Source organism: Cheilinus undulatus, linkage group 1, assembly GCF_018320785.1.
Source record: "Cheilinus undulatus linkage group 1, ASM1832078v1, whole genome shotgun sequence".
NCBI classification, from domain to species: Eukaryota; Metazoa; Chordata; class Actinopteri; order Labriformes; family Labridae; genus Cheilinus; species Cheilinus undulatus.
The window spans coordinates 1,643,290-1,662,037 of NC_054865.1; the positions used below are offsets into that span (position 1 = coordinate 1,643,290).

Here is an 18,748-nt window from a genome sequence, read left to right on the forward strand (position 1 = left end):
ATGGAAAATCTATATCCTTCCTAAACACCCTTTTTTTGTTTGAACTCATTTATTTACAGACACCTGTATGAAAATATTTTCTCCTGTTTTATTAGATAAGAGACACCTCATGTTCTAATGTCACTAAGTGTAAATAGTAATTTGTTGTTTTTTTTTTCTCTTTTTATTGCTATTATTTTTTTCCTTCATTTTATCTCTATGTTCAAGAAAAACTTAAAAGAGGTATCATGCTGGGAGTCTTTCTGCTAGTCATTGTACCACTGTCTATTATGTGTGATCCCAAATAAAGAATAAAAAAAAAAAACTAAGCCATTGAGTGTTTGTTCCCTCCAAAAAACAAAGTTAAACCTCAAGCCGCCCTAGTCTCAAACAGGCTGAGCTTTAAGGCTCTGCATATACAGAGCACTCTAACACATCGACTCGCAGGCTAGTGAAGCAGTCGGCCATACTTACAGGTACCTGTTCTGTTCTGCTGTCTATTGGGCTGGGAGTCAGGGGACGTGAGACTCTGCCGCCGTCCCACTTCGTCTGAGGGGGAGGTGGGCAGAGAGGACACTGGGGGGGTTTGAGCTCGACGGGTAGGAACCAGCGTGGTGGTGGGGTAGCTGGAGAACATTTGCCTGTAGTCACATCAAACACACAGATCATATTCACCATCTTATATTACAAAACCAGAGTAGAGGCGGCGTGCTCGGACATCTGATCTGACCTCAGCAGGCTGAGGGGCATGACCCCCGGAGACTCAGAGGCCGGGACCGTCTCTGTGTCTGTCACGGGTGTGGTGGCGGTGGTGGTGTCCTCCAGAGATGAGCTCATGAAGGAGGTGGTGCTGGAGGCAGAGGGGCTGGTGGTGACGGGGGTCTGTGCTAACTGCTCCCCCTCTGTGCCCTCCCCCTCCCCCTCTGGTTCACTCCTCACACCTGGGGGAGAAACATGGACAAAGGTTAAAGTCAGATAGAATCTCAGAGTACAGCGAGGATGAAACAAAGACGAACAAAACCAGAGTGCCCGTTAAAACATGAATAATCAAGGGTGAATGTTTAATTTATTTTCATTGTAGATGTTTAAAAACAGTTATAAAATTTTAACCTTTCAGTTAAATTTAGTTCTGTTAATGTAATTTTACAAGGTAGGAGTATTTAGCCCTCCTGTATTTATCAATCCTGTATTACCCTGTATTATCAATAATAAGCCATTATGTCCGTCTCTGCCCCGGGGGTTTTTATTGTGAAAAGCTGCTTCACCTAGCTACTGTACTTTCTGAGTTTAGCCAGAGCAATCTAAAAGGGTTTGATATTTGTAGAATTGAATCAGTTGGATCTATTTGGAGGTTATGACTCTGGATTAGATCTTTCCTGGAATTGGATGGAGAGGACTAAGACTGAGTCTATTCAGTTTTAATTCATGTGAATATTTTAGCTAGACAACTCCTTTTATGCAATAAGAAAGAGATTCTGAGACCTTTAGTTGTAGTGGAAGTATTTATACATATTCTGCCTCCATGTAGCACATCTTTCACTTGGCTTTGCTTTTGTCCAGCCTGTCTCTATTCTCTCACTGCTCCCGGGTCACAACCTCCACAACAGCCTCTTATATTATCTGATTTTTGTGTATTATATTATATTATTTTTTGCCACATGGCAGTAAAGTGCATACAATTTGTGAAAGATTTAACAAAACTGGATATCATCCAATCTTTACAAAAATAACCAGCTTTTTGAAGCACAATAAATCTTTTTAAACTCATTTATATGAGAGCATGTCCACCAACTAATCCACCACCTGACTGTCAGCTGGGTGCCAGCCCCAATAATTTATTTGAGTTTTTAGATGAAAACCTGTCTTTGGTTTTGTTTCTGATGCTGTGAAAATTTGTAGAGCAAAAGTCAGCAGTCACATGACCCTGATGGCAGACAAATATCAGATAGAGGGTCAGGAAGTGAAGATCAGCAGTTAGGAACTGATGTGAATGTAGTGGAGTTAGTCCATTAAAGCTCTAGGTGGCGCTGCACACTTACCACGCTTATCGTGCTTATCATCAGAACATTTCTACATCCATCCGCTATGATCCCTACACAATACAGTGATTTTTGCCACAGGTGAACTGGTTTACCTGGAGAGGAGGGGATCCAGATCAGTGATGACTTAGTCCTGCAGACCTCCTAATACAGGTCCAGACTGGTGAAGGGAGACCAGATTTTAGAGGAGTCTAGGACTGAGCTAAGAGGCTAGCTGATACTCTTGAGCAGCTTTTCTCCCTCGTTTTGTCATAAACATGTGCAACCTACACACCAAAGCACATGCATGCATTCCATATACACTCCCATGCACTCCTGGCAAACAAACACACACACACACACACACATCCATCCCCACGCACACACACAGCTCTTCAACACCCTCAACTCTAAACTCAGTCCCCTCCTGGGTCTGTTTGTTTTGTGTTGTCTTAACGGCCTTAAACTTCTTTTTTGAACCGCAAAGTCCCTATAGCTCTGATGGCAGAGCAGGCCTCCATATATGGTACTTAGATGTTATGGTTCTACTTTACACTGGCCACAGGTTTAATAGCTGATCCTGACATCACTTGCTAGAATTCTTCCCCCACTCTCCCTCCCCATGTTTCCTATCTTCAGATGTCTTATCAAATACAGGTGACACCACACCTGGTTTCGTTTTTCCTCCGCTTGGCTCCTCCAGAAGCCCGTTCACCACCAGTTTGTAGATCATGGCCTGAGCTCTCTCCAGGTCGGCCAGACCCAGAGCCCGTTTAATCGGAGAACGCATCACTGCCCGCTTCACCATGTGACGCATGAGAAACTGCAGGGCTGCACGCATCTCCACCTCCTCCTGGCACACGGGTGACGCGGCAGACGTGCTCCCACCAGAGCCAGCGTTCAGATCAGCGTTGTGCCCACTGGGAGCCGCTTCTGGTAACACCTGGGTAAAATAAGAGAGGAAGATACATGAAACTTTGGTCGATCAGCATATCTAAAAGATAAATGAAACTAGCTGCAACACGAAGGTGGAAACCAAGACTGTCAACTTCTCCACTGTGTTTAGAAGTAGGAAGCTGCTCTGGTTTTTGCTGTTGTGTTCTAATGCTTTGCTCTGTTTGCCTTTGAACATTTGTCAACGCTCTCTTTGAACTCTTGATTAAAAAGTGCTGTAAAAATAAAATAATCATTATGATTCCTATCATCATTATGGTTACAGAGGCGGTAAAGTGGTTCTACAGGACTAAACCGAGCCGCTTCAGTACCTTTGGGATGAGCAGCAGCTCTGCATACTTGCTGCAGCTCAGCAGGGCGCTCAGTGCCTTCATGGCTCCCAGGTAAAGGTAGGACAGCTGCACGGCGTGGATCTCTGACTGCGTGGCGATGGATGATGGTGAGTGTTCATGACTCCTGGAGCTGTGGTCGTGACCTTTCTTCCTGTTCCCTTCAGCTGGAGTGTGAGTGGCTGTGGTGAAAAGAGCCTCGTTCCCCCCGCTGACCACGGAGGAGATCTCGCTCTCGGATTTAGAGTTTGGGGCAACATGTGCCTTCACCTCGTCCAGGCTGTGAGATACCCGGAGGTCTGAGGTGGTGGTGTTTGCTCCAGAAGAGGCTCCGGCGTTTTCTTTTTGTTCACTGCGGTTGTGTCCCTCGTTGTCTGCTTTCTCTTCGTTACTGGTTGGCTCGTGCCCAGTGGACGCTGCATTACGGTGCTTCTTTTCATGACGCCGTGCGCTGAGCTTTGCGGCAGTTTCCTCGTGGATGCTGGTGAGGTAGGTGAGGTCCAGCAGCAGGGAGGCAGTGAGTCCACGGAAACGTGCCACATCGAAGGGCAGCGGCTCGCAGGGCTCCAGGTTGTAGAGAGGAGTGTCACTAGGCGACCAAAAAGTTGGGAAGCTTTAATCGAAGGGAATGAAGAGTGAAAGGAGACAAGGGAAGGAAACACAAAGTGAGGGACAGGGCAGGAGAGAAAGAGCACAGCATGCCAGACAAACAGAGAGATGGGATGTTAGGGCTACAAAGCATGCCGTCCAGTGATTAATTCAGACATGCAGAAGAGCAGTGGATCATAGTGAAGCAAAAGAGCAAAAAAACAAAATGTGGAAGCATCAAACCAAAGGACGGGAGAATGAATCATGAGGAGTGAAAGCTGGAGGCTTATACAGAGAATGGGACAAACACTGAGCTCACTCTGCAGTTCAAAATGCCATAAATGACTTTAAACAGAATTCATGCAAAGTAGATGGACCTACAAAAGTGTTCTGATGACAGCAGCTGTTTTACATTATGCAGTGTTTACAGCATGAAAAGGTCAGATAAGGTTCTGAGGACAACACTGAGTTCAGCAGCTAAAGACTAACCTAATGGCTATGCAAATGAATGAATAATTTAAGCAACAAGCAGCCATTGCCTGGCCCTCGCACTACTGTTAACAACATGAATACAACTCATTTTAACATGTTTGGACACACCAGAAGAAAATGTAATCCATTATAGTGAAAGAAAACAAATTCACTTGATCTGGAAGAATATCAAATGAGGACTTGAAGGTGCTTGTAAATCCAATAAAATTTGTTCTGGAAGGTTCAGCCCCTCTTTCTAGCAGGTGGCTCTTTGACTAAAGCTAACTAGAAAGGTATTAAGACATTAAATATGTTAAAATATAAGAACGACCACTGAGTCTATTTCTTTTTAAAAGGGATCAACAATATGGACCAGAAATCATATCTAGATGGTTTAACTGAATGGCCATGCACAGCAAAAACGTTTTTTTCTGTAGAGAAATAACAAAAACAAAGTCAAATGCTATGACTAAGTGGGATCCATCAAGTTTGAAACTCAGTATTTCTTTAAAACTGACTAGCAAACAAAGCGACACAGAGGGAAAAGTCAAAGGTGACATAAGATGCCACAGAAAAGTCTCACACAATACCTGATGGTGATCTCCGCCTCATCCCACTGCACCTTGGCTGACGTACTTCCTTCCTTGACCACGCCCAGCAGAGTTGCATGTCTTCCCGTCTGTTTGTGCACACATCGACCACCCACACGCAGTCCTGCATCCGCCCCGCCGATGATCGCCAGGACTGGCCACACCTCGGTGCAGAGCGTCCTCAGGTGGTGCTCCGACAGCTCCCCGAGACCGTGCTGCCGCCCGTGGCGTCCACGCTCCTCCTCCGTCCTAGTGGGCGTGTCCTGGCTCTCTCTCTGAGCGTCGTGCTCCTCACGGCTCTGCACCGAGCGGCTCTTTTTCAGCCGCTGACCCCCGCTGCTGCCCGACACGCTGGCTGATTCTCTGAAGCAAGGTTTGATCTTGTGGAGCCGCTCGATCATGGTCTTGTTGATGCGATGAGTCCAGTGGTCGGTGCGGTGTAAGATCCGGATCAACTGAGTGGTGGCTTCAGCTAGGACTGTGGCCATGGGGCTGCAGACCGGGTCACCTGGGAGGAGGTCTCGAGGAGTTCCCCTCATCTGCATGTCACAGATCTTCACCTGGAGAATAACCAGAGCAAACAGTACGTATGAGCAGGGTGAGCATGGATACCTGACATGCACCACCCTGGGTGCCAGTTTGGCTCCGTTGGTGGAGCAGGCACCCACGTACTGGGGCCTGAGTCCTTATTGCACTAATCGAGGGATCTATTCCTGGTCCAGCGCTGTGCATGTCCTCCACCACTTTCTCTACCCATGATTCCTGTCTCTCTTCAGCTGTCCTATCTGGATATGGCAAAAACGCCCCAAACATAATCTCAAAGGAAAAAAACTTAATAGATCTGGATCACTTGGCTCAGCTCAGGAATATGAGCTGGCCTTTTGGCTCCCAAACAGCTCTTCATCTGGTACCAGTTTGGCTTTTTGAATATGGACTAAATAACAGCAAAATAAAAGAAAGGAAACTGGCTCTCAAACAGGACATAGCTCCTATTGTTCATGGCTGACCTGCTCATGAATGACTCATCATTACTCAGTCTCTTACCCCAGGAGTTTTATTATCTTAATAGTGTATCAGTGTTTCCATTAAAAGACAAAACGAGGGAAAAAAGCTGCTAAAGAGGCTCAGCTAGTCTCTTAGCTCAGTCCTAGGCTCCTCTATACTCTAGTCTCCTTTCATCCGTCTAGACCTGTAGAAGGAGGTCTACAGGTCTGAGTCATTAGTGATCTGGATCACCTCCTCTCCAGGTAAACCAGTTCACCTGTGGTTAAAAATCACTGTGTTGTAAAGTGTAGGGATCATAGCCGATGGATGTAGAAATGTTCTGATGATAAGCACAACGTGCAGCGCCACCTAGAGCTCTGGCGGACCAACTTTCCTCCCTTCACGCTGATTCCTAACAGCTGATCCTCAATACCTGACCCTTATCTGACTTTTTCACATCATTATCAGGGTCATATGACCGCAAACATGCTTCATCATACCAGGATGGAGTACAAACTTTTAAAACAGCCACTGGTTGAAAAGCCCATGTTTGTGATTTCTTGTGTTTTCACCTGGAGAGGTTTGTGTTTTTCTCACCTTTTCTCCAGGGTTGCTGCTGTAAAACATCACACAGGGATACAGCTCTGTAGCATCAACGTCCTCAAATGCCAGCTTTGGCTCCTGTTAAAAAAAAAATCACAAGTTCTGTGAGGAAAGGGGACTAAAGAGCTTTCTGTTTTTATCTTTTTCATTTTAAGGACTTTCTCTGTAGTTAAATTTGGAGTATTTAGAGTTCTCCACAGCATAAAACACTATTTAACAAATACATGTACGCCTCATATAAAAGCAAACATGCTGAACAGTTCCCTGCCTCATAAGTACAGTCATGGACCAAAGTATTGGCACCCCTGGAATTTTTCCAGGAAATATACCATTTCTCCCAGAAATTGTTGCAATTACAAATGTTTTTGGTATACACGTGTTAATTTCCTTTATGTGCATTGGAACAACACAAAAAATCAGAAGAAAAAAGACAAAATTAACATAATTTTACACAAAACTCAAAAAATGGGCCGGACAAAATTATTGGCACGCTCAACTTAATATTTGGTTGCACACCCTTGGAAAAAAATAACTGAAACCAATCACTTCCTATAACCATCAACAAGCTTCTTACACCTCTCAACTGGATTTTTGGACCACTCCTCTTTTGCAAAATTGCCCTTTTGTTTTGAGATCTCTCCATAGGTGTTCAATGGGATTTAGATCCAGACTCATTGCTGGCCACTTCAGAACTCTCCAGCTTTGTCTCCAACCATTTCTTGGTGCTTTTTGAGGTATGTTTGGGGTCATTGTCCTGCTGGAACACCCATGACCTCTGACCCAGACCCAGCTTTCTGACAATAGGCCCTACACTGCGGCCCAAAATTTTTGGATGATCTCCAGATTTCATGATTCCTTGCACACAGTCAAGGCACCCAGTGCCAGAGGCAGCAAAACAACCCCAAAACATCTTTGAAGCTCCACCATGTTTGGGGTTGTTGGTACTGTGTTCTTTTCTTTGTAGGCCTCATTCTGTTTTCTGTAAACAGTAGAATGACGTGCTTTGACAAAAAGCTCTACCTTAGTCTCATCTGTCCACAAAATATTCTCCCAGAAGGATTGAGGCTTACTCAGGTACATTTTTGCAAACTCCAGTCTGGCTTTTTTTGGTCTCTTTGTCAGCAGTGGGGTTCTCCTGGGTCTCCTGCCATAGCGCTTCATCTCATTCAGATGACCATGTATGGTCCCAGCTGACACTTTTGCACCCTGAGTCTGCAGGACAGCCTGAATTTGTGTGGAAGTTGACTGAGGATGTTTATCCATCATTCTAACTATCCTGCGTTGCATTCCTTTGTCAGTTTTTCTCTCCCGTCCACATCCAGGGAGATTGGCCACAGTTCCATGGTTATAAACTTCTTGATTATATTTTGGACAGTAGACAAAGGGATTTAAAGATCTCTGGAGATGGTCTTTAACCTTGAGATTGTTCATATTTTTCCACAATTTTGCTTCTTAAGTCCTCAGACAATTCTGGGCTCTTCTTCCTCTTCTCCATGCTTGGTGTAACACACAGACACACAACACAAAGGTTGAGTCAACTTTTAGACATTCTAACTGGCTTCAGGTGTGATTTCTAGATTGCCAGCACCTGTTACTGCCACAGGTGAGTTTAAATGAGCATCACATGCTGGAAATAAAATGATTTACCCACAGTTTTAAAAAGGGGACAATCATTTTGTCTGGCACATTTTTTGAGTTTTGTTTAAATTGTGTCAATTTTGTCTTTTTTCTTCTGATTTTTTGTGTTGTTCCAATGCACATAAAGGAAATAAACATGTGTATACAAAAACATTTGTAACTGCAACAATTCCTGGGAGAAATGGTGTATTTTCTGGAAAAATTCCAGGGGTGCCAATGCTTTCGTCCATGACTGTATATCCCCACTGTCTGAAGCATTTATCTCTGCCTCATTGTCTGATGTTGAACACAGAGGTCCGTTCAGGTCTCACCTCTCCGTTCTTGCCAAAGGAAATGGTTCTGGCCTCCATGTCCAGGACACAGGTGATGAAATCCCCCTGAGTGAAGCTGCTGAGTGTTAGCGTCTGCTCTCCATTGTGGTAAAGATTTCCACTGTATGCTCGATATAACCACATGTCAGACGTGGTGCGGTGGTTGAAGTCGTGCACGGGCCATCGTGAAACGCCAACACAAGTTCCCTCGTTACCGCGGTTCTCCTTCACGATGTAGAACTACATAAAAAAAAGAATGAGTGGGTAAGTTAGCCAATACAAGGATATGTTGTTATGTGTATGCACATGTTAGAGAACAGTTCAATAAGTTTTCTATGTTCCAAGGCAGAGGATTAATAAGCAAAAATAAACGCATTAAATGTATTAAAAACAAGACACTTAATATATGAAACACACATAAAGATACTTGTGTGTGTTTGCACTGGTATTTTTTGATTGCATCATTGTTTCAGATAACCATTATTATGATAAATATCATTTAAAAGTTGCATTATCACAAAGTACCCAAAAATTGGACAACCTCTTAGAAAGCCAGGATTTCTCTGTGGTATTCCTGGCATTTTCTACCTCTACAGTTCAGTGTAAAAATGCCTAGTAACAGGCGCAAAGGGTTTTGGATTTGCTAGAGCAGATTACTTTAATCAACAACTGTGAATACAGCAGATATAGCTGAAATGTTTGCTGCAGAAATGTACATTTATGAGTGTATTTGTGTGCTTCAGTTGTTCCCAAATGGTGAAGGCCAGGAACGTCTAGGTGTGTTTGTTGTGAAAATAAACAACCATACATTGTTACTACAACTATGCATGAAAAAAGATACACATAAACAAATGTTTAAGAGGAGATTTTGCATGAACATGGAGATGGTGTGCCTTGATATTTTGGCTACATCTTAAGTTTGAAATCACCGGTTTACAGGCTTGCAGGGTCTCTATATAACAGAGGTCTTTTTGCTTTTTTATCAACTAACAGCTGCATTAATGCTTTGGAAAAGCAGAACCAAGCAGATTTATGTCTGTCGACAGTATCAGATCTGTACACTGAGTAGTGGTATTTACTGATCTGAGACACAATCTTCAGTAAGAACTCAAACCTTTCTACCTCTAAAAAAAGATAGAAAAATAACTGACCTTCCACTGATAACATCCAGAGGAGATCCCCGTGGAGGCCAGGCCGTATCCTTTTCCCCCGCTGCCGTGAGTCAGCCCCTGCCCATTCTCCACCACGCAGCACTGAGCTTTCTCAGGGTCGAAGGACACTTCCTGTATGGGCAGGTTCTCATCCTCCTCCTCAGCCTCTCCCTGTGGATTAAACAGTCAGTCACTCACAAAAACCACCACCACATTAAAAGATGAGGATAAAGGTTGTTTATCCACCTGAAGTTTGAGTTCCTGAACCTTTTCTTTAATCTGGATTGAGTGTTTGGCCTGAGCGATGGGCGCTTCCCACATGCAGTCAGACAACAGCAAGAAGAGACGCTCAACCACCTGAAAAAGAGTCAAACAGGTGAGCTTAAAGCGTCTGTACTAAAGGACCGGTGTCTGCAAAGTAAGCTGTGTACCTGTGTCATCTGGTCGTCCTCCATATTAGCCTCACAGGAAGGCAGGACAGCCTCCAGGACATGAAGGGCGAGGAGACGAGTTCTCAGGTTTCCCACCAGAGGGACCCCTACCATTAAAGAACAGGAGCTCCAGTCTCTGCTGTGTTTCTATCACATCAATTATTGATCATGTTGATCGAGCTGGTTTTACCTGAGCAGCATTTTTGAGCTGCGATGTTAAGCAGCACTTCGGTCCATTTCGGGGAAGCCATTTTGGACTGGATGGCCTTGGATGACACGACTCTTCTGAGGAAGACGAGGAAGTCTCCGAGGTGAAGCTCAGCTGTGTGCTGCTTACGGATCAGAGCTGAAAATCAATAAAACAACAAAGTTACAGTCACAGGCTGCATCGTGTTCTGTTTGAAATTACTGAGTGTTTAAGAACAATTTTGAGCCTTTTTGCCTCTATTCAGAGAAGACACCAAATACAGGTACAGAGAGTGGTGGAAGATATGGACCACACAGTACCAAGACCAGGATTAAAACCTGCAACCACTGCTCTACCAACTGAGCTAAACCGGAGCAATTTAAGTACAAACATAAGACAAATCTTCAGATTATATCTGTTTATGAAGCCCAGTGTCATTAAGAGTGAAGACAGAAAACTCCTCTGTCACCTCTGAAGTCCTTCTTCTCAGAGTCTGCTCCATCCTCGTGCTTGGCGTCCTCCGGATCCCTTCCTACAGAGAGCAGGCTGACTCCGGCCTGAGACAGCAGGTTCTTCAGCTGACTGCACAGCAGGTCGAGCAGCGACTGAACCACCTTCGGACTTAACTTGTCAGCATATGTCCTGAAATAAGAGAAAATAAACAGAGGGGTTTATTTAATCTGTTTGCGGGGTAAAGGTTTCTCCAGTTTCAGACCTCCTAAAGCTCTCACCCAGTGCTGATGGCGAGTATCTGCAGCAGGCGCGTGGATGCCACTTTGAGGGCGGTGCTGAGCTGGGATACCCCAGGTTTCTGTAGCAGCTGGAGCGGCTGTCCTAACATCGTCTCTGTGCCGCAAAGCTGAGACAAAACGTTGAGCAGACCACTGGAGATGGCCAGAGACACGTCCACAGGCTGATACCGCACACTCAGAGCAAACACTGTCACCAGTAGGAGGCGCTGCTGGGCTTCTAGGGAGGAGAAAAGAACCAGAGGAGAAGATCAAATCAGACGGGAAGGCCCTTTATGACTAAATCTGACTCAACCCGTTTTTACAGTTGTCCTGATTTTGTTTCTGTGTGCTAACATGAACTGTTTCAAGAGAACAGCTCAGGGCAGATTTCAGGTTCATAAACAAACATGATAGGTGAGGCTGCCAGATTCATGTCACACAGATGGAAACGTACATGTGAGTCATGGGACCTCATTCAGACTTGAGGTTCCTCTGCAGGTTTTCAGCAGAACTCTTTTACCCCATTTATACAACACATAAACAAGATCACTCAGAGACCAGGTGGTAATCCTTAAAGCTTTGTGTACTGAAGGTGGTTTGAAACCCAGTAGCTCAGAGCTGGTCTGTGACACTTTCATCCTGACTAGACTGTGTTACACTACCATGGCATCAAGGATGTCCATGCAGCCTCACTTGGAGAGATGGGAAATTTGGCTTTTTTTTTTTTTTTTTTTTTTTTTTTAGAGATCCAGATTATTTATCTCAGCTCGGTAACAAGCGCTGCTCTTTCAGTTGAAAAACTGATCCTCATTTGGTAACATTTTGACATTTTATGTCTCTAAAACAACAACAAAAGAAGGCAAAGGAAAACTGCCTCTCCAGTTGGAGCCAGATCCTGACTCACTAAAGGAGCCGGCTCTTAGAACTGGCTCATCCATGAACAACTCATCATCCCTCCAAACTAGTCCTCTTGAATTGGGTCGTCATTTCAATCTAACCAGTACAAGATTTATTTGCTAAATATTATATCAACCTGTTCTTTAAAAGTACGTGTAAGGAAGCCAGTTTAGCTCAGCTGTTGAACAGGCAGCCATATTTGGAGGCTAGAATCCCTGACACACTGATCATGTGATTATTTCCTGATCATGGGGATGTTTCCTGTCTCTTTTCAGCTTTTCTATCAAAAATAAAGGCAAAAAGCCCCAAGAATAACGATAGTGAAGTTAAAATGCTATTCTTAAAACGCAGGTTTTTGACAACATGAGGGAGAAAAGCTGTTAAAGAGGCACTGTGAGCCTCTTTTATCTAGCTGTCCCCCATTCAGCAGCTTCACTGCACACAGGATGCAGGAATACCAAGCCACAGTAAGACAGCCACAGAAACGATGCTGTAAAATAAGATGAAGGGCAGAGAGTTCTGATAACACTGAACATGTTAATGCAGAGTATGGATGCACAGACTAAAGAGACATCCCTTGGTATCTGAATGACCAATCACAACCTTTAAATCAAAGTGCTAATGGGCCTGTATTACCTATGTGGTGCTTGTTGGCCTGCAGCGCCCTCTCCAGAGTGACGGACAGCTGCTGGTAGATCTTATGGACGGCCGTCTGGATTTCCATCTGGATGCTCCTCTTTGCTGCTTTCACACCATCCTGAAAGAAAAAATATACACTGCCACATTTAAACAACATATTTGGGGTCTAAATGGCGGATGTAAAGATGTGGATTTCTTTAGCTGATAGCTTCAGTTTGCAGCTGTAAACAGGTTGCAGTGACTGTCATGTGACGTTATTTACTTAAGAAGTTTGTGGCTTCATACCTGATAGTGATGCAGCTGCACGCTCTCTCTCTTTAGCCCCCCTGTGCCGACCGTGCCAAGGCCGAAACAACCGGCCAGGAACTGCAGCCTGACGGAGGTGAGCAGGGATGAGGACTGGAAGGCACTGCTGGATCGATCTGTGCTGCCAGGCTGGCTGCCTTTCTCCTCCATACCAGAGATCAACACCACGATCTGATGGAGCGCCTCCAACCGCAGCTGGACATAGAACATGTTTAACACACTAATCACATCGCAGTGAATATATTAAGGCTGACAGTTCCTACCAAACTCCATTAAAAATACACAACAAGCTGTTGGTTTGTTGTATGCACTCACAACTGAAAAATCATGAATGCAGACTTTTCACAAACCTTCATCTATGTAGGCACTACAGCCTATCTATTGTTATTTAATCCCAGTAAAATCTGTTTATTTTGGGTCCACAGAGCTATAGTAAAACTGATTGTGTGACCTGTTTCATGGAAATCACCATTTTGTTCCTCCTTTGGTTTGAAGTTTGAAATAACACGGGGGGGGTGGGGAGCTAAAAAAGTCCTGGTTGTCTTCCTCACCTCAGCCCGGCTCTGCTGCTGCTCCATGGCGAGAATCGTAGCCTGTGGGCTGGTGGACATACTCTCCTCTGGCTCCTTGAAGGCCGGAGCGAGTCCAATGTCACCGCTGATGAAGCTGACCATGTTGTCGATCAGAGCGTGGATGCCCAGAGAGCGGCTGAGGTCCAGGTCTGACTCCTCGTAGGAGTGGGCGGAGCTGTAGCTGCGCTGCCGGCTCAGTTTGGCCCTGAACCACGACTCTGCCAGGGAGTCTGGAGAGCTGTGGAGAAAACCTGCAGACAGGAGGGGAGAGAGAGGGAGAGAGCAGCCCTTCAGACACATAAATGCACTGATCACTCCACTGATGGATGTCTCTTTGAAGCTCTTAGCTGGTGATGCATTATTACTGCAAGAGAGTTCACTGAATGGCTGAATGCTGATTCTTCATGCAGCACAAGCCAATGAAGTCATCTATAATGGGAGCACTGGGTTTGTGGTACCCACTGAGGAGGACGTGCTGCAGCCCACAGGTGAAATGGTAACCACGCTGGATGTTTCCATGTCGGAGCTAAAGTCCCTCAAGCCAGAGTGTCATCTATTAAATAGTCACTTCTAGTTTACCGATCCTCTTTAGTGACAAAAATTAAATTCTTCATGAGAAATGAGCCATCATTGTGCAAAGTTAAACAGTCAGAACAGAGAATGATTTATCTAAACAACAGGCTCATCAATCTCTCACAAAGCAGTGTACGTACCATCTCAGTGACTGGACTTTAAAGATTCTGCTACAGTGGAAGACAAGGGCAAATGACATACATGAGGATAAATGCAGAGCATATTTGGAAATGCTGCAACAACAAAAAAGGGGAATGCAATCATCTGGAACAAATGCAAAGACTGAAACACGCTGCAACGGACAACAAACAGACATGACTCACATGATGGGTCTGCAGTATTTCTGTTACCCAGCTGCTTCTCCTTTATGTCTCTTGATTTTGTATCATTCATGTTTTGCAGCATGTTTGATATTAATGCAGCTGTTTTGCCTTTTGCAGCAAATTTCTTCCAGTTGCTGCAGGCTTCAGTCGCTGTATTTTACTCTATTTTTGTTTGCATGTGCTTTTTCCTTTGCAGCACTTCTGAATATGCCATGCACTTGTGTACACTTGTCTTTTAGCTGTTGGTAACTGTTTGCCCTTGTCGGCCACTGTAGTCTTCACGTTAAGCTCAAAGTAAGGCCCTCATCATGATGGATGAATGGGGATAGGGGCGTCGTGGTTATGGAAGTATGAGCTAAAGAGAGGAAGAGGAAGAAACATGCCATCGTTTACTTGCTTGGAGCTCCTCTTGCGTTTGGGGCTCAACTGGCCCAAAAGAAGCAAATAAACTATCGGCACAGGGATCGAGAGACAGAGAGACAAGAGTAACACATGACTGATGACAACAAAGACCCTGAATCATCGTTTCTCCTCACAGTTAGACAGAAGAATCGTATTTTACCTCTTTTTTTGTGAGAGAACGCCAAGTCTAGGTCAACGTTCCTCCTTCCACTCTGGAAGAAAACAAGAGGTTAATTTATCTCTGAATCAAGTCAGAATTTCCTCAGTTTGTTGATAATAAAGGATAGTAAATAGAGAGTGTGAGATGTACCAGTGTGTATCCCTCTTCGTCTGACTCGGGCTGGGACAGGTCAGACTCGCTTCTGGACTTCATCAGTCTGTAACTTGGGCTGCTCTGCACCGAGCGGCTCTCTGCACTCAGACTTTCACTCCTACAAAGCAAAAACACGGCACAAGAAACTGCTGAAAACCTCAGAACCATCTGTGACAAAAGCTTTTGACATCTGACAGCCAGATCACAAAACGTATTCAGACGTTTAAGAAATACTGCCAACATCAGACCAAAGCTTTCCCCTTCAGATCTGACACTATTCTCAATTTCTACTGTCCAATTTACCATAATTCTCTGTGCACATGCCTGTCAGTCACTAAACTATCTGAGCAGGAAAACAAAAATGCTTTCCCCCTTATCGCAGTTAAATAATTCATTTATTTTGTGTTCCATTCTGAGGGGTTTTAGTCTAATTTTACAGGAGCAGCAAGGGTTAACAAGAAATTTCATTCTTGGAATTGTCTGATATGTTTGTGTGTTTAAGTTTGTGTGTGTGTCACTGGCTACTCCTGCATCATGAGCTATGTTAGACAAACAGTTAAAAAGAAGTTTAAGGATGATGTCTTTACTTTTAAAACTCTGTTTAACAGAGTCTATGGATAAATCAACACTGGGCTGTGGAGCACTATGAACATTAAGACGCTGATTGTTGACAGATACTGGCATGAAAAATGCAGACAAGAGGATATTTCAGCAGATCAACAAGCACATACACTATATTCTCAAAAGTATTGGCTCGCCTGCCTTGACTCACATATGAACTTCAGTGACATCCCATTCTTAATCCATAGGGTTTAATATGACATCAGTCCACCCTTTGCAGCTATAACAGCTTCAACTCTTCTGGGAAGGCTTTCCACAAGGTTTAGGAGTGTGTTTATGGGAATTTTTGACCATTCTTCCACAAGCACATCTGTGAGGTCACACACTGATGTTGGACAAGAAGGCCTGGCTCTCAGTCTCCGCTCTAATTCATCCCAAAGGTGTTCTATGGGGTTGAGGTTAGGACTCTGTGCAGGCCAGTCAAGTTCATCCACACCAAACTCTCTCATCCATGTCTTTATGGACCTTGCTTTGTGCACTGGTGCACAGTCATGTTGGAACAGGAAGGGGCCATCCCCAAACTGTTCCCTCCAAAATCTGTTGGTATGCTGAAGCATTCAGAGTTCCTTTCACTGGAACTAAAGGGCCAAGCCCAGCTCCTGAAAAATAAGAACATAATCCCCCCTCCATCAAACTTTACACTTGGCACAATGCAGTCAGACAAGTACTGTTCTCCTGGCAACTGCCAAGCCCAGACTCATCCATCAGATTGCCAGATGGAGAAGCACGATTGGTCACTCCAGAGAAGGCGTCTCCACTGCTCTAGAGTCCAGTGGCAGCGTGCTTTACACCACTGCATGCAGCGCTTTGCATTGCACTTGGTGATGTATGGCTTGGATGCAGCTGCTCGACCATGGAAACCCATTCATGAAGCTCTCTACCACTGTTCTTGAGCTAATCTGAAGGCCACATGAAGTTTGGAGGTCTGTAGCGTTGACTCTGCAGAAAGTTGACCACCTCTGCACACTACGCACCTCAGCATCCACTGAACCTGCTCCATCATTTTACGTGGCCTACCACTTGGTGGCTGAGTTGCTGTCGTTCCCAGTGGCTTCCACTTTGTTATAATACCACTGACAGCTGACTGTGGAATATTTACGAGTCAGGAAATTTCCCCACTGGACTTGTTGCACAGGTGGCATCCTATCACAGTACCACGCTGGAATTCACTGAGCTCCTGAGAGCGAGCCATTCTTTCACTAATGTTTGTAGAAACAGTCTGCATGCCTAGGTGATGATTTTATACACCTGTGGACATGGAAGTGATTGGAACACCTGATTTACATTATTTGGATGGGTGAGTGAATATTTTTGGCAATATAGTGTATGTGCTTACTGCTGTTTTCAATTGACTGAAAATCTGGGATTCATAGGCAGTAAATTTATTTACTGCATACTGCATGTATGCATGTCTCTGTGCTTCAAGTTTGGCTACCTTTCACATTTGAACCAATGGCCAGTACCTGCAATCTGTACCAGTACATAACGGTGCCCATTTACGGTACGTTTGTGTGTGTATGCAATATTAAATGCTAATTTTTATTTATAATTATAAGGAAAAAAATACAGCATAAAGCCTAAGTGGACATACAGTGCCTCCATACTAGGGGTGGGTAAAAATATCGATTAATCGATGCATCACAATATTTCCTCCCCCAATCCAATATCGATTCAGCAAATCCTCTGAATCGATTCACCTCCTGGCCAGTGGGGGTCGCTGTGCATGTGATTCACGTTGTATGGATGGAGGCCGCACTCAACCAAACAACAACCAACCATAACCATGTTATGTGAGGTTTATCACAATTTCCAAGAGGACAGAAATATTATTTAAGTTTACATACACTTAACTTTTTCAGTGTTTATACAGAACTGTCATGTTTTTTACTTTTGTACTCCAAATGCACAAATAAGTTATTATTGTGCAAATTTTTATTTTCAGATGTTTAATTGCTCAAAAATGTGAGGTGACCTACCACATATGTTCACATGGGCATGAAAATAATTATCAAAATAATGTCAACAGATTAATTGTGTATTTCTACCTCTTACTGAATCGACATTGAAGAATTTAAATCAATATCGAATCGCAACCTAAAGAATCGAAATCGAATTGAATCATGAGGTTCTTAACAATACCCAGCCCTACTTCATACATTGTTTTAGGTTTTCCTGGAATCTCATGGGTATTTTGGTCTTTTTCTTTAAAGTTCAAATTATTTATATCTTTTTCCTCTTATAACAAAGTTGGTTTTTTTTTACCAAAATGAAAAGGAAATTCCTAAAGAAATGACCAAATGTCCGTGCTTTCTCAGGAAAATGGAGAAAAATAAAATGAACACATGCATTTTATTTCTTTTGAGCCCAAAACTTCAAAATTTTTTATTTGATACAATTCAGTGGTGGAAAAGAAGCTGTTTTTCCTTTATTTTGAAGGACAGCTGATAAGAGAGAGAAAGGAAGTATGCAGAGAGGTAGGGAGGGCTAAAACATTCACCAAACAGCACCAGGACCTGGGTTAGATCCTGGGACCAGTGGGGTGAGGACTGAGCCAAACTGGCACACAGGGGTTGAACTTTTTAGAAAATGTGGGTGGTGAATTCTTCTACAGAGGTGGTGGGGGGCCTGATGTCCACTGTAATTAAAAGGTTAGATCAGGCAGGTGAGGTGCTCCACCACTCATTCTTCCTGGGGCTTAAAATGCATGGCTAGATGTAAAGTAAGGACAAAAAGTGACTATTCCAGTCACTCCATTAAGTCTCAGATTAAAGCCTGATATACAGCTCAGTACATAATACCTGAAAGTGTAAATGAGGGCATGCATATACATTAAAGTGACAGCGACACACCCCACCCTGCAGAACAGAAACCAGATACCATCAGGTTCAATCTGCCCCAGGCAGGAATCTAAAGATGTAGGTAGGAGATCTGATGAAACCTGTTTGAACAGGATAAAAGTAGGTTAAAGGTTTCAAGGTCCCGGCGTGAACTGAACTAAATTTTTACAGAACAGTAGACACACCCTCCCGGCTCTCTGATTGGCCCAGTAATGCATGGCTCTGCATGTACAGAAAGTGGAAAAATGCAGTGTCTGTAGTTTTAAAGCCATATTTTATCTCAGCTAATAACAAGGAGAA

General features: G+C 44.0%; 1 protein-coding gene across 7 annotated transcripts in view; it reads right to left on the reverse strand.

The window, feature by feature from the left end:
• herc1 (HECT and RLD domain containing E3 ubiquitin protein ligase family member 1) overlaps positions 1-18,748 on the reverse strand; it is a 117,261-nt gene that overhangs the window by 42,714 nt on the left and 55,799 nt on the right. For 4 of the 7 annotated variants that reach the window (XM_041786312.1, XM_041786297.1, XM_041786320.1 and 1 more), the window contains exons 24-41: positions 14,988-15,108; positions 14,838-14,889; positions 13,359-13,630; positions 12,787-13,002; positions 12,499-12,619; positions 10,966-11,203; positions 10,704-10,876; positions 10,238-10,393; positions 10,048-10,154; positions 9,863-9,973; positions 9,617-9,787; positions 8,466-8,705; positions 6,511-6,594; positions 4,930-5,489; positions 3,263-3,893; positions 2,667-2,940; positions 710-920; positions 454-620 (exon numbers count right to left, since the gene is read on the reverse strand). In XM_041786312.1, coding sequence (XP_041642246.1) covers positions 454-620; positions 710-920; positions 2,667-2,940; positions 3,263-3,893; positions 4,930-5,489; positions 6,511-6,594; positions 8,466-8,705; positions 9,617-9,787; positions 9,863-9,973; positions 10,048-10,154; positions 10,238-10,393; positions 10,704-10,876; positions 10,966-11,203; positions 12,499-12,619; positions 12,787-13,002; positions 13,359-13,630; positions 14,838-14,889; positions 14,988-15,108 — 3,905 coding nt within the window. The remainder of the gene's footprint in view (positions 1-453; positions 621-709; positions 921-2,666; positions 2,941-3,262; positions 3,894-4,929; positions 5,490-6,510; positions 6,595-8,465; positions 8,706-9,616; positions 9,788-9,862; positions 9,974-10,047; positions 10,155-10,237; positions 10,394-10,703; positions 10,877-10,965; positions 11,204-12,498; positions 12,620-12,786; positions 13,003-13,358; positions 13,631-14,837; positions 14,890-14,987; positions 15,109-18,748) is intronic. The other 3 variants (XM_041786327.1, XM_041786289.1, XM_041786305.1) reach the window with 2 other exon arrangements.